This window comes from Dendrobates tinctorius, unplaced genomic scaffold (genome assembly GCF_039654945.1).
Source record: "Dendrobates tinctorius isolate UK_male_01 unplaced genomic scaffold, ASM3965494v1 ptg000057l, whole genome shotgun sequence".
Lineage (NCBI taxonomy): Eukaryota > Metazoa > Chordata > Amphibia > Anura > Dendrobatidae > Dendrobates > Dendrobates tinctorius.
In genome coordinates this window covers 8,876,201-8,890,558 of record NW_027361725.1, presented here as the reverse complement: position 1 = coordinate 8,890,558, position 14,358 = coordinate 8,876,201, and the positions used below count along the sequence as shown (strand labels likewise).

The window sequence follows — 14,358 nt, the reverse complement described above, 5'->3', positions numbered from 1 at the left end:
GATTCAGCAATGTAAGACAAAACTTTTTCCTGATGCTCTGCCTTTAAAAGCGGTTTGCCAACTCCTAGAAAACTAAGCGTTCGAGGCCTTACGTAGCCAGACGATGATGCAGGGTCAGCACCTCCTGCATTCGGTCCTATTTTGCTCTTGCCACTACCATCAGATCCAACACCATCATTACCAGCTGCCAACCCCCGCCCAATTCCACGGCCTCTTCCACCAGCCTTCCTCATTTTTGGTAGAAATGTAGACAAAGTCCAACAAACTATATAGTAATGTAAAACAAGGTACAAGGTGTCTATAGGACAGGGGAGATTTAGAATTTCTGCACACACTTGTGGACACTGGACACTTGTAGATTGTGTGAGGCCCACTGATATCTGAGCGCTATGTGACACGCTCGATGGCACAGCTGCCTGTGACCAAAGTGACGAGAGGATAATGGAGATTTTGAATCTCTGCGTACACTTTTGGACACTGGACACTTGTGGATTGTGTGAGGCCCACTGATATCTGAGCGCTATGTGACACGCTCGATGGCACAGCTGCCTGTGACCAAAGTGACGAGAGGATAATGGAGATTTTGAATCTCTGCGTACACTTTTGGACACTGGACACTTGTGGATTGTGTGAGGCCCACTGATATCTGAGCGCTATGTGACACGCTCGATGGCACAGCTGCCTGTGACCAAAGTGACGAGAGGATAATGGAGATTTTGAATCTCTGCGTACACTTTTGGACACTGGACACTTGTAGATTGTGTGAGGCCCACTGATATCTGAGCGCTATGTGACACGCTCGATGGCACAGCTGCCTGTGACCAAAGTGACGAGAGGATAATGGAGATTTTGAATCTCTGCGTACACTTTTGGACACTGGACACTTGTGGATTGTGTGAGGCCCACTGATATCTGAGCGCTATGTGACACGCTCGATGGCACAGCTGCCTGTGACCAAAGTGACGAGAGGATAATGGAGATTTTGAATCTCTGCGTACACTTTTGGACACTGGACACTTGTAGATTTTGTGAGGCCCACTGATATCTCAGCGCTATGTGACACGCTCGATGGCACAGCTGCCTGTGACCAAAGTGACGAGAGGATAATGGAGGTTTTGAATCTCTGCGTACACTTTTGGACACTGGACACTTGTAGATTGTGTGAGGCCCACTGATATCTGAGCGCTATGTGACACGCTCGATGGCACAGCTGCCTGTGACCAAAGTGACTAGAGGATAATGGAGATTTTGAATCTCTGCGTACACTTTTGGACACTTGTGGATTGTGTGAGGCCCACTGATATCTGAGCGCTATGTGACACGCTCGATGGCACAGCTGCCTGTGACCAAAGTGACGAGAGGATAATGGAGATTTTGAATCTCTGCGTACACTTTTGGACACTGGACACTTGTGGATTGTGTGAGGCCCACTGATATCTGAGCGCTATGTGACACGCTCGATGGCACAGCTGCCTGTGACCAAAGTGACGAGAGGATAATGGAGATTTTGAATCTCTGCGTACACTTTTGGACACTGGACACTTGTGGATTGTGTGAGGCCCACTGATATCTGAGCGCTATGTGACACGCTCGATGGCACAGCTGCCTGTGACCAAAGTGACGAGAGGATAATGGAGATTTTGAATCTCTGCGTACACTTTTGGACACTGGACACTTGTGGATTGTGTGAGGCCCACTGATATCTGAGCGCTATGTGACACGCTCGATGGCACAGCTGCCTGTGACCAAAGTGACGAGAGGATAATGGAGATTTTGAATCTCTGCGTACACTTTTGGACACTGGACACTTGTGGATTGTGTGAGGCCCACTGATATCTGAGCGCTATGTGACACGCTCGATGGCACAGCTGTGACAAAAGTGACTAGAGGATAAGGGAGATTGGATTGCTTTTAAAAAAGCAGTTTGCAGAGCAGTGGGTAAACAGCAATGCCAGCGTGTCAGGAAGCCTTAAAAGGCAGCCCAACAACCAACACCACTGATACACCACAATATAGCCTCCCCTTGCACTGCACACATAGTGACTTGTGTGTTGTGCAGGCCAAATCGCTAGCAGCAGAAGCAGTTTTTTTGTCGTCTTCCCTGCCTAACGCTCTCCCTACAGAATCAGCAGCAACCTCTCCCTATACTAAGATCGGCAGAAGTAAGATGGCGGTCGGCGTGCACGCCCTTTTATACCCCCTGTGACGCCCACCAAAGCAAGCCAATCACTTGCATGCCCTTCTGAAAGATGGTGGTGACCCGTGCCTAGGTCATCACGTTGCCCACAGTGTCCGTGGATCCTGATTGGCTGAAAAAGAGCGCAAAACAAACTTTTGAAACGCGACTTTGGCGCGTAAGTCGCCGACCTCGTGGCCGACCTCATCCTAGGGTCGGGTTTCGTTTCATGAAACCCGACTTTGCCAAAAGTCGGCGACTTTTGAATTTTTTCGACCCATTTCGCTCAACTCTAACTTCAACGTGATCATCGCACAATCAAGAAGTATGTAGCTGATTCCCAGCACACACGTGTGCGTGCTCATAAGGAAAAATTGAGGACTCTTTCCAACAGGCAATTGCGTCAGGTTAAAAGAGCAGCTGCAAAAATGCCTTGTCATAGCGGCAGACAAGTTTTTGAAGCTGCTGGTGCCTCCAACGTCCACCGAACAACAAGATGCAGGGTCCTTCAGAGGTTTGCAGCTGTGCGTAAGCCATCCTGTCGACCACCTCTATCCACTGCACACAAGCAGAAACGGCTCCAATGGGCCAAACGATACATGAAGACTGACTTCCAAACTGTTTTGTTCACCGATGAGTGCCGTGCAACGCTCGATGGTCCAGATGGATGGAGTGGAGGATGACTGGTTGATGGACACCCCATGAAAACACGGCTAAGGCGCCAACAAGGAGGAGGTGGAGTAATGTTTTGGGCTGGAATCATGGGGAGAGAGATTGTCGGCCCCTTTAGGATCCCTGAAGGGGTAAAGATGAACTCCATAATCTATGTGGAGTTTTTAAAACAGCACTTCCTGCCGTGGTTCAAGAGGAAGAACCGTGCTTTCCGCAGCAAGATCATTTTCATGCATGATAATGCACCGTCTCATGCTGCAAATAACACATCTGCATCTCTGGCTGCTATGGGCATAAAAGAGGACAAACTTATTCTGTGGCCACCATCTTCCCCTGACCTCAACCCCATTGAGAACCTCTGGAGCATCATCAAAAGGAGTGTCTATGATGGCGGGAGGCAGTTCACATCTAAGCAACAGCTCTGGGAGGGTATTCTGTCCACATGCAAAACAATTGAAGCACAAACCATCCAAAAACTGACAAATTCAATGGACGAGAGAGTTCAGAAGCTTCTTTCGAACAAGGGGTCCTATGTGCAAATGTAACATCACCTAGAATAAAGTTTTGACTTGAAAACTGTTTGATTTCATTTTGTAATAAGCTGATAATGCTTATAATTTCACAATTGACCATTTTTTTGTTCAAAATAAAAATAAAAAGGTTGAAAACTCTGCTGTGCATAATAATTTGGAACATGCATTTTGAGTGTTTCTTATTTTTAAAAATATACTGTTCATAGGCAGTTTGTTCAAATACATTGCAATTATACTAGAATAGTAGATGACTAGAAAATAACATTGACTGCAATTCATATAGGTAATTTAGAGAAAATATGAGTAAATATTTTTTGCATAATAATTTGGAACACAGTGTATGTCATATTTTTTTGGAGAACTTGGCCATTTGATGCATAAAGAGTTCATCCATATCTTCAGCTTGCACAGGCGGCCTGTAGTAAATGCCTACAATGGTGTCATTTCCATTGTTCTGTCCTTGTATTCTTACCCAAACAGTTTCCACAGAACTCCCAGTCTCTTAAGCTTCAATCTCTGTGCAGATATACGCGTTTCTAACATACAATGCGACGCCTCCTCCTCGTTTATCAAGTCTGTTTCTAGCAAATAAGTTGTATCCTTCTAGCCTTGTATTCCAATCGTGTATTGTCCCACCAAGTTTCAGTGATTCCAATGACATCATATTTCTTTTCCTGTGTTAGTAGTTCCAGTTCTCCTTGTTTGTTGCCCATGCTTTGTGCATTAGTATAGAAACATGATGTGTTGCCCTCTTTATGCACTGAAGATGGCACATTCCCTGAGTTTTTCCAGCAGGATGGTGCACCACCACATTATGGGTGTCAGGTCCGAGCATTCCTACAAGGAATCTGACCCCCCCTTAGACTAGCATTTCTTCTGCTGTGTTGCTATCAGTGTGTCAAGAGTGGGAGAAGAGGGTTGCATCGACAATCCAACACAATGGACAGCACTTTGAACACATTTGACCCTACCCCATCCCCCACCTCCTCCCCAACATCACCACCACTCTTATCCCATCCCTAACCCACCTCTTCAACCTATCACTAACTTCTGGTCCCTTCCCTTCTGCTTTCAAACATGCCACAATCACGACTATCCTTAAAAAGCCAACCCTCGACCCAACAGCCATATCCAGCTATCACCCAATATCGCTGCTCTCATTCGCTTCCAAACTCCTGGATCAGCACGTCCACGCTGAACTTTCCTCCCACCTCTCATCTAACTTGCTCTTTGACAATCTACAATCTGGTTTCCTCCCCATAATTCCACTGAGACAGCCCTGACCAAAATTACCAACGACCTACTTACAGCCAAAGCTAACGGACAATACTCTATACTCCTCCTTCTAGACCTGTCCTCTGCTTTCGACACAGTTGACCACTGCCTCCTACTACAGATCCTCTCCTCCTTTGGCATCAAATACCTCACCCTATCCTGGATCTCTTCATACCTTTCCAACTGCACATTCAGCATCTCCCACACCCACACTACCTCCTCATTCCACCCTCTCTCTGTTGGAGTCCCCCAAGGCTATGTTCTAGGACCCCTACTCTTCTCAATCTATTCACTTGGCCTGGGGCAACTCAAAGTCCCATGGATTCCAGTACCACCTTTATGCCGATGACACTCAGATCTACCTCTCTGGCCCAGACATCACCTCTCTGCTCTCCAGAATTCCGGAGTGTCTATCAGCCATATCCTCCTTCTTCTCTCACTTCCTCAAACTCAATGTGGACAAATCTGAACTGATCATCTTTCCTGCATCTCACAGATCTTCCTTACCCAACCTATATATAACAGTTGATGACATCATGCTTCCCCCGTACCAGAAGTCCGCTGCCTCGGATTAACCCTTGACTCTGCCCTGTCCTTCAAACCGCACATCCAATCTCTCTCCAACTCCTGTCACCTCCAGCTCAAAAATATTTCCAAAATCCGTCCCTTCCTCAACCCTCAATCTACTAAAATACTTGTGCATGCCCTCATCATCTCCCGCCTCAACTATTGCAACATCCTTTTCTGTGGCCTCCTTGCTAACACCCTCGCACCTCTCCAGTCCATCCTTAACTCTGCCGCCCGACTAATTCATCTCTCTCCTCGCTACTCCGCTTCTCCCCTCTGCAAATCTCTTCACTGGCTCCCATTCCCTCAGCGTATCCAATTCAAATTACTAATACTGACCTACAAAGCCATCTATCTATAACCTTTCTCCCCCATATGTCTCTGAACTAATCTCCCGATACCTTCCCTCACGTAATGTCCGGTCCTCACACGACCTCCTTCTCTCCTCCAAACTTATTCGCTATTCACCCAACCACCTCCAAGACTTCTCCCGAATATCCCCCATCCTCTGGAATTCTTTAACCCAACACGTCTGACTATCAACCACGCTCTGACCCTTCAGACGGAACCTGAAAACCCATCTCTTCAGGAAAGCCTACAGCCTGCAATGATCCTTGCTGCCTCCTCACCACTAATGGAGCTACCACCTCACCATCACTGGAGCTGCTGCAACCCCCCAACCTACTGTCTCCTTTCCCACCATCCTGTGGAACAGTGTTTCTCAACTCCAGGCCTCAAGACCCACCAACAGGTCAAGTTTTCAGGATTTCCTTAGTATTGCACAGGTGATAATTTCATCACCTGCTCAAGCATTAACAGCATCACCTGTGCAATACTAAGGAAATCCTGAAAACATGACCTGTTGGTGGGTCTTGAGGACTGGAGTTGAGAAACACTGCTGTAGAATGTAAGCCCGAAAGGACAGGGTCCTCTCTCCCCTCTATATCAGCCTGTGATTGTTAGTTTGTTTACTGTAAGTGATATCTGTAATTTGTATGTAACCCATTCTTATGTACAGCACCATGGAACCAATGGTGCTTTATAAATAGATAATTTTATAAGTGGTCATAAACTTGTAAATAACTCATGAAAGAATAAAGTTACGTTAAAACCAAGCACACCATTGTTTTTCTTGTGAAATTCTCAATAAGTTTGATGTGTCACATGACCCACTTCCCATTGGAAAAAATAAAGTTGGATCCAAAATGTCCGACTTCAAAATGGCCGCCATGGTCACCACCGATCTTGAAAAGTTTCCCCCCTCCCATATACTAATGTGTCACAAACAGGAAGTTGATATCTCCAACCATTCCCATTTTAAGTGTATCCATATAAATGGCCTACCCTGTATATTCTATATAGAACATAGTGAGTATGAATAGCTTCATGGAACTTATGTCTCTCCATGAAGATCTAAAAGTGTAGACATATGAGCCAGAGCTAGTAGCCAGAACACTGTGTGTGCAGCCATGTATAAGTGGAACCTGAGTGTGAGGAGTGGAGACCCCTCACGTATCACCACCAAAATCGTGGCTTCCTCAGGGGGTAATTGCATGCTTTTGGTGGCGATATAGTGTCCTGGCTGCTAGCTCTGGGGCATATGTCTGCACTTTTAGATCTTTATGGAGAGACATAACAAGTTCCATGATGCTATTCATACTCATTGTGTTCTATATCTAATATATTTAGTGGTGTACCTTTGCATGGACTTTAAGGAAGGGGTGTTTGTCCTTACATGGACACAGCCAATGGACTATTTCAGCTTTTTTTTTATTATTCCATGTCATTGTTTGTTCAATATTTTTATATAAAAGTATATCATATTTTGGTGATACTGTTTTCCACACTTCCTTTCACTTTTTCATATAAATTACAGTCAAGTCAGTCTCTTGCATTAAAGCCTAGGGTAAGTGAATCTGGTGCCACCAGTGGCACAAAATGCATCACATTTGGAACTAGATGTATATTTCCTGAAGGAAGTACAGATAGTGCTTTGAAATGGTGCCCGGGCTGCCCCTTTAAGAGAGACTTGCCTGCTGCCCCTGCAAGACTTTCAACTCAGGATCCGTTTTAACTGTGGGTGCCTCTCAGGGGCCACTTTGGCCTGTGGGGCCCCTCAGGGTCTGATTTGGTGGGTGGGGCCCCTCGGGATCCGATTCGGTGGCCTGGGCTCCTCAGGGCTTGAATTGGTGGACGGGATCACTCAGGGTCCGATTTTGTGGGCGGGGCCCCTCTGGGTCGGATTTGGTGGGCGGGGCCACTCTGGGTCGGATTTGGTGGGCGGGGGGTCCCTCTGGGTCGGATTTGGTGGGCGGGGGGTCCCTCTGGGTCGGATTTGGTGGGCGGGGTCAATCAGCCTCCGATTTGGAGCGCTGGCCCTTTAAGACTCATTTTGGTGCGCCGGCCCTTTAAGAATCACTTTGGCACGTCGGCCCTCTAAGAGCCAGTTTGGCGCACTGGGCTTCTAAATCCACTTTAGTGCACATTCTCTCTCAGGGGCATGCATCATGTGATGAAGCTAGATTTCCATTTTTGCTCTGGGTTTCGCTTTAAGAGCTGATATCTGGCAGAAACTCTGTCCTGGAGGGGTCATGAAAAGTTTGTAGGCGTTGGCATAGTGGGTCTGCCTGCGCATATCAATGAGCTTAACTGCCATTTGAATCACCTCACGACTGCCCAATATATTCCTATGGCAAAATTTTCCCATTGAAATGCATTGAGACAGTGCATTCCAATCACGGGAAAAAAAAATTTCAAACGCAAATTGCGCAAAAACTACAAATCCGATCGACACGAAAATTACTTAGCACACCTCTCGTGGACGCTGGCTTCGAAACGACGCCTCAACGGAGTCTGTGCGTGTAGCCGTTCAGGCCGCATTAATTGCGGAAATCAACTGAATAAGAAGAATAAGTTAGCAGCGTTCGGATTACATGATAGTGCTTTTTTCAAAGCACTATAAATATTTGCAAGTCTTGGGTCGCTGTAGCAGATTTCCAGTCATAACGCGGCACCATAGGAAATCATTAGCTGTTCTGTGTAGCCGTAGCCTAAAGGTGTAGTCCAGGGCTTAGACATAGATGAGCTACTGTAAGGGCAAGTGCAGAGGGACACAGGTTCTCTCCTCCAAGAGAATCAGGCTGATTATGCTAATGATACACGGGGCATAGGCTGGGGCCACACTTGCGAGTGCAATGTGAGAAACTCGCATCAATACCCGGCACTGCCGCCAGCGGTTTGGAACGGAGCGCTCAGCTGTATAGAAAAATGAGGATGATTGACCTCATGGAGATCAACATCAAACACTGCGGAGACACCATCACGTGTTTCTCAACGCAGTGATTCTAGAGCACTGCCCCCATCCCTTATGGGAAATATGCAAAACATGCAAAACAGAAGCCGCGGAGACACCATCACATGTTTCTCAACGCAAGCAATGACTAGCCAGGTCTTTCACCGGGAAGGAACAACCACGGGAAGGGCAGTCTCCAATGAAGGAAACCACCTATGCCAAAACATGGTATCCATCCACAGACAGCTGTTTCGGGGTATTTGCCCCTCATCAGTGTGGAGTAGGAAACTGGCTAGTAGGAGCAATGCCTAGTAGAAGACTATGAAAAATGAGGATGATTGACCTCATGGAGATCAACATCAAACACTGCGGAGACACCATCACGTGTTTCTCAACGCAGTGATTCACTCCAGTCCTTAGTGTCGGCGGCAGTGCCAGGTATTGAGGTGAGAGACGCGCGAGGCTAGAGCTTCTCGCATCACACTCGCAAGTGGTGGGAATCAATTTTCTCAAATGGGAAGATAGAGGAAAAAAAGGTCTCCAATTTCTCCACTGTGTCAGTGCGTGGAAATCGGACCTCATTTTTATGTCATCTGAGTGGCTTCCAATGTTTTCCATGCCACTCATTGACTAGTATGGCCAAGTGTGCTCCAAATTTCAGATCAAACTCGTGCATGCAGCAATATATATATCTTTCTTCCTCTGGCATGTGCACAGCCTCATGCACTAACATTGGTCCGAGTGCGATCTGATGTTCTGTTGGATCGCACTGTAACCAAAAATACCCTCATCTGCACTTGCTCTAAGGGCACAGGCAGATGACCCTATAAATTGGACAGCAGGCAGGTCTCCCGAGCGTGACCTTTTCATATATATGACACAATCACGCTCGGGTTGGATGACCCACCAACCAGTCCATGAATTGCGGTCTGTTTTATACAATTATCTGACTGCGCACTTAGGATTAGTGGTCAGTATCAGATCAGTAGCAGTATGATGCCCAGTGCCCTTCACCAATCAGCTTTTAGCAGCTCTCCCTATGAACAGCACAGCCCTGTACCCCTGTGTAGTGGCTGTTCTCAGGTACTGCGGCTTACATCACATTCACCTCAATAGGAGCTGAGCTGCAGTACCTGACAACGGCCACTAAACAATGTGTGGAGCTGTGCACTTCCTACCACTGCAGGAGCTGAAAACAGCTGATTGACACTTGGCATCTCCATCAATCGTAAGGACAGATAAATAATATCTAGGTCCAGAACAACCCCTTGTATTTTGTGGAGAGATGTGGACATTACTAATATTCTAATGCCTAGAAACCTGTCATACTTGTGTTCATGGATATAAAGGTGTCGGCCATGATTCTGGAGTTTAAGCACATCTGACTCCTGCATGCCCATCATTAATACTGCGGTGTCCATCGCCATTCCTACTGTGTTCTCATCTGGCCTTGCATTTTCATTGTATACATCTGCAGATTTGCTTAATTAGTTTTAGACAGAACATTTTTATAGCCTCAGTATTCATAAACGAGAGAACAAGCCGCTGGTGAAGTGTTTCCAACTCATACAACATCCAAATGTTCTTGTCTTGCTGATGGAGGACGATCTGCCAGGCATAGTTCATCTGTAGAATAAGCCGTTCCTTTAACATGATGACAAGATCCTCGGTAAAAAGGGACCACAGATTTTGCGCAATGCCATTGTTTGAGGCATGTCTAGTTCCACACTATTCAGCCTGGCCGACTTTCTAGGACTACACTCGTACAATGCTCCAATGCTGTTCATGGTCTCTTCCAAAGTTTTTGGGCACCACGGACATAAACAGTCAAACAGTGAATTCTTTCACTCAACACAAAGCAGTTTCAATGCAAAGCACATTTTCCAAAGTTATTCTGAAAGTGTCACAGCAGAACCCGTGCTTAAATTCCAACATGCAAATAGCTTTTTGTCTCTTTTATGTTGCCATCTCATGTCGCACATTTTACTAATAGCTCCAGAAAATCAAAATGCGATGGGCAACTAAGCCAGTTTTGCTTTGATTCTCAGTCACTGGTATGTTCCACTTATGTGACTTTAACTACAGGATTTTACTCCTTTCTGAATGGTCCTGTATTAGTACCAGGTCCCCAGCCTGAACATTCCTATTATAAAATTACTTTAGTAAATCTGCAGACGTCAAAGTAATGAAGGCGAGTATGCTGGATTCCACCACTAGGTGGCACATGCACACCGCATTCTGATTTGGTAAAATCTCTTCTGACCTCCTGATCAACCCACATGATCCCTATGGAGGTGCACAGTGATCTTGTGTTTCTTCTGTGCAAACATATTACTTTTACTTTGCAGTCTGGATTCCCAAGATGGGTGAATATTGGCCATTTAGTAGGTTACTAATGACTGCTGATCAACTTTCAAAGTAGAAAATAAGTTGTGAAAGTCAGACTTGCAATCGATTGCACAATGTCACAACTACTACAGTATAGTTCCTAGTCAATATACTTGGTAAATGCAGTTTTGCACCCTTAGTATCTGGTCTATGTCACCTCTGACTCTAATCGCTTGTGTCTTCTCTCCCATACAGCTGCAGGAGAATATTGAGAATTTGTTTTCCAAGTTTGTAAGTGAAGGAAAGGCTACAATACGACTTAGAGAGCCGGCGGTGGATATATGTCTCAGCAAGGTACAAGTGTGAGTGTACTTACACAGCACATCAGAAGCCCAAAATCATGGGGAGCCAATTATTTGCCAAGGCAGGCAGGGGGGCCCTAAATAGTTAAAGGGAACATGTCACCATGTTCTCCCTATAGACTCCGTATCCACCAGCTTTTAACCCTGTTTAATAGTACTCCTGGAACCACTTTATAAGAGAATACCGCAGCACATACTTATGAAAATGCCTTTTATATTTCTCCTGTGCCAATCGGTTTAGTGGCCCCTGCGCTTGACCCCTCCGTTGTGCCCACAATCACCGCCATTCCTTCCTTGGTTGAACTAGTTCGGGGTTCCCCAACTCCAGTCCTCAAGGCCCACCAACAGATGTTTTCAAGATTTCTTTTGTATTGCACAGGTGATGCAATTATCACCTAGGCAATACTCAGGAAATCCTGAAAACATGACCTGTTGGTGGGCCTTGAGGACTGGAGTTGGGGAACCCTGAACTAGATGACTTCTACATCATTCTCACAACCTCTTGAATATGCACGGTATAGAACAAGACCTGTGCAGACACAACGGGCAGAGTGGAACGCGTCAATCTTGGCAGAATTTGTGGCGATTGCAGACCCACAGGAGGCGCCATGCACGGTCCAGAGACAGCCATCTGACTGCTCTGCACCGATCAGTGTACAGTGTCACTTGATTTTTTTTTTTTTTAGCTAATAGAAAATAATCAATTACTTAAATTTACCCCAAAACAGTTTTATTGAATTAAAAAACAGACAAAATGAATGGCAGAATTATTATCTCAACTTAGTCCTCATTCAGACAGGTATCTTTTCAGTCTCCTGACTGTCCATGGACAGGTTGCTGACTAGTGTTGGCCCATGTGCTAGTGCAGGAGTGTATTTTCACATGGTCTTTAGGTTTGTGTAGAGAGGATTGCAGCATGCACTATTGTAAAGACCCGGCCCCTGTATGTCGGTCACAGCAGATGAGTGCAGAACCTGCACATGGATCCATTTATTCCGTTATTTTTGCCTGTTGGCTGGCTGAACTTGGCCTTGGCGTCATAAGCTATCACCTCTAACTTCAGTGCCACAGTTTTGTAGAGAGCAACAGTTCTCGCCACCAGTCAGTGCTGCACGGCCAGTAACGGAGCCACCTTTGTGTACCCAAGCTGCAGCACCAGACACCGCCTGTAGACTACAATGAACACATCTAGGAGGAAAAATCTACTCCCAGACTTCTGTTTTTCCATACTAACATTTCTATATTTTCTTTGTTACAGGCCGATGTCTGCAACCTGAAGAACTTTCTCTCTGCTGTGAGTTTAGCACACAAGGGCACCGATGCCAGCCCTGTGCCACTGTCCCGTTTGACTCCCGCCAAGACCTCTGAAATTGAAAAACCCAGAACCAGAATGATTATTACTTGCAAGAAAGACTATCCCCTGACAAAGAGCTTCCCCTACTCACTGGAGCATCTCCAGGTCTCCTTCTGTAAGCTGGCTCGTCTGGACATGCGGATGCTCTGCCTCAAGAGACTTCAGAAACTCGATCTCAGCAACAACCACATCAAGAAGCTGCCGAAGACCATCGGGGACCTGTTGTGCCTCCAGGAGCTGAGCCTGCACTGCAACTTTCTGGAGACGTTTGAGGTCGAGTTGTGCGACTCCACCTGGAGGAAGTCTCTGAAGTCTTTGGACTTGAGTGAAAACAAACTGAAGGCTCTCCCTGTCCAGTTCTGCAACTTTACAGAACTTGTCAACCTGAAGCTGGATGGAAATGAACTGGTGCAGTTGCCGTTTGCCTTTGGCAAGCTGAGGAAACTGCGCTTCTTCTCCGCCACCAAAAATAAGCTTCCATATCTTCCCAACAGCTTCAAAATGCTGGCACTGGAGAATCTGGATCTCTATGGGAATCCCTTTGCAAAAGCGAATCCAATGGCCCCCGACATCCTGTTGAAGTTCCCACTTACATTACTGGAAACCGCTTCAAGGGCGACAATTGGCTACAGGTATAGAGTGACGTGCAATTTGTTTTGGGGCTTGTTTTTCTTGGGGGGGGGGGTTAACACTTTGCTGACTGTTTGTGAATGTAATATTGTTGAAAAAGCATGGGGAAGGTATTTTCTTGAATAACTGTTTGCTGTCAGTGAATGGAAGCTTTCCCGCTTAAGCCGTATTCACATAATACAGTATTTTTACTGTGTCTCTCTGAATAGAAGAGCACAGGACACTTAAAGACTTGATGTGTCCCATAAGGACAGTCTTGTCCGCTTTCTGGGGAATGGGCCTCTATAAACTCGTCTGGCATATACACCAAAGCCTCTGAACCTGCTCCTGTCCTGCTCACAGCTGCCACTTTGCTTCTGATGTATCAAGGGCGTTAGGCCATCAGACATTCCCATCCACTGCACAAGTCCCTCTCCTGCCCTAAAATGATAGAAGATCCAAGTTATTAGGTTCATATCGGATTTCAGCCTTTAGATGCAAACAAATATCTTAACATTAGAAAGGAGTTGCCCCAGAAAGGGTTGCCCCTGATATATTGGATCACAGCGTGCTCATACCTGTTTGGGTGAGGTTTTATATTGTAGACAACATACTTGGGTTTTTCACGGATTAGCCAGGACTACAATGCTCAGTGTCCTAAATATCCTAGTCCTGGCAAATCCCTTTAAAACCCAAGTATGCTGTCTGAGTTAAATAACCTCATCAGTATCAGATTGGAGGCTTCTGACCTCCAACAACCCCAGGTATCGGCTGTATGCTGCTCACTGCAAGTTCAAAGTCTCCAGGGCCGAAACATCACAGCTTGGCAAATGTAGGGGCGATTCTTGGCTGCAGCATCTCCGCTTCTACTGAAGTGAATAGGAGCATGGCTGCAGTACCAAGAACAGGCACCACAGTGTATGGAGCTGTTCTTGCTCTGTACTTCCAGAGGTTGGGCCCCCACTTATCTGATATTAGAGAATGATCAATATCCTAGTCATGTTAAACCACTTTCATTTTATTCCATTTCCCACCCTGATGTATGAATTTGCAGAGCTCCGTACACTGATCATAGTGATTGCATATATTAGAAAGGGGATTACAATGGCAGATTTGTGAGGGCCTGGCAGGAGCTCAGACCCTCCTTCATTGGTTCCAGGGAGAATTCTATCATTTCGTGGTCTTTATTC

At 46.0% G+C, this 14,358-nt stretch overlaps 1 protein-coding gene across 1 annotated transcript in view; it reads left to right on the top strand.

Moving 5' to 3' along the window:
* LRR1 (leucine rich repeat protein 1) overlaps nucleotides 1-14,358 on the top strand; it is a 29,817-nt gene that overhangs the window by 11,679 nt on the left and 3,780 nt on the right. The window contains exons 2-3 of the mRNA XM_073577754.1: nucleotides 11,099-11,197; nucleotides 12,464-13,191. Coding sequence (XP_073433855.1) covers nucleotides 11,099-11,197; nucleotides 12,464-13,191 — 827 coding nt within the window. The remainder of the gene's footprint in view (nucleotides 1-11,098; nucleotides 11,198-12,463; nucleotides 13,192-14,358) is intronic.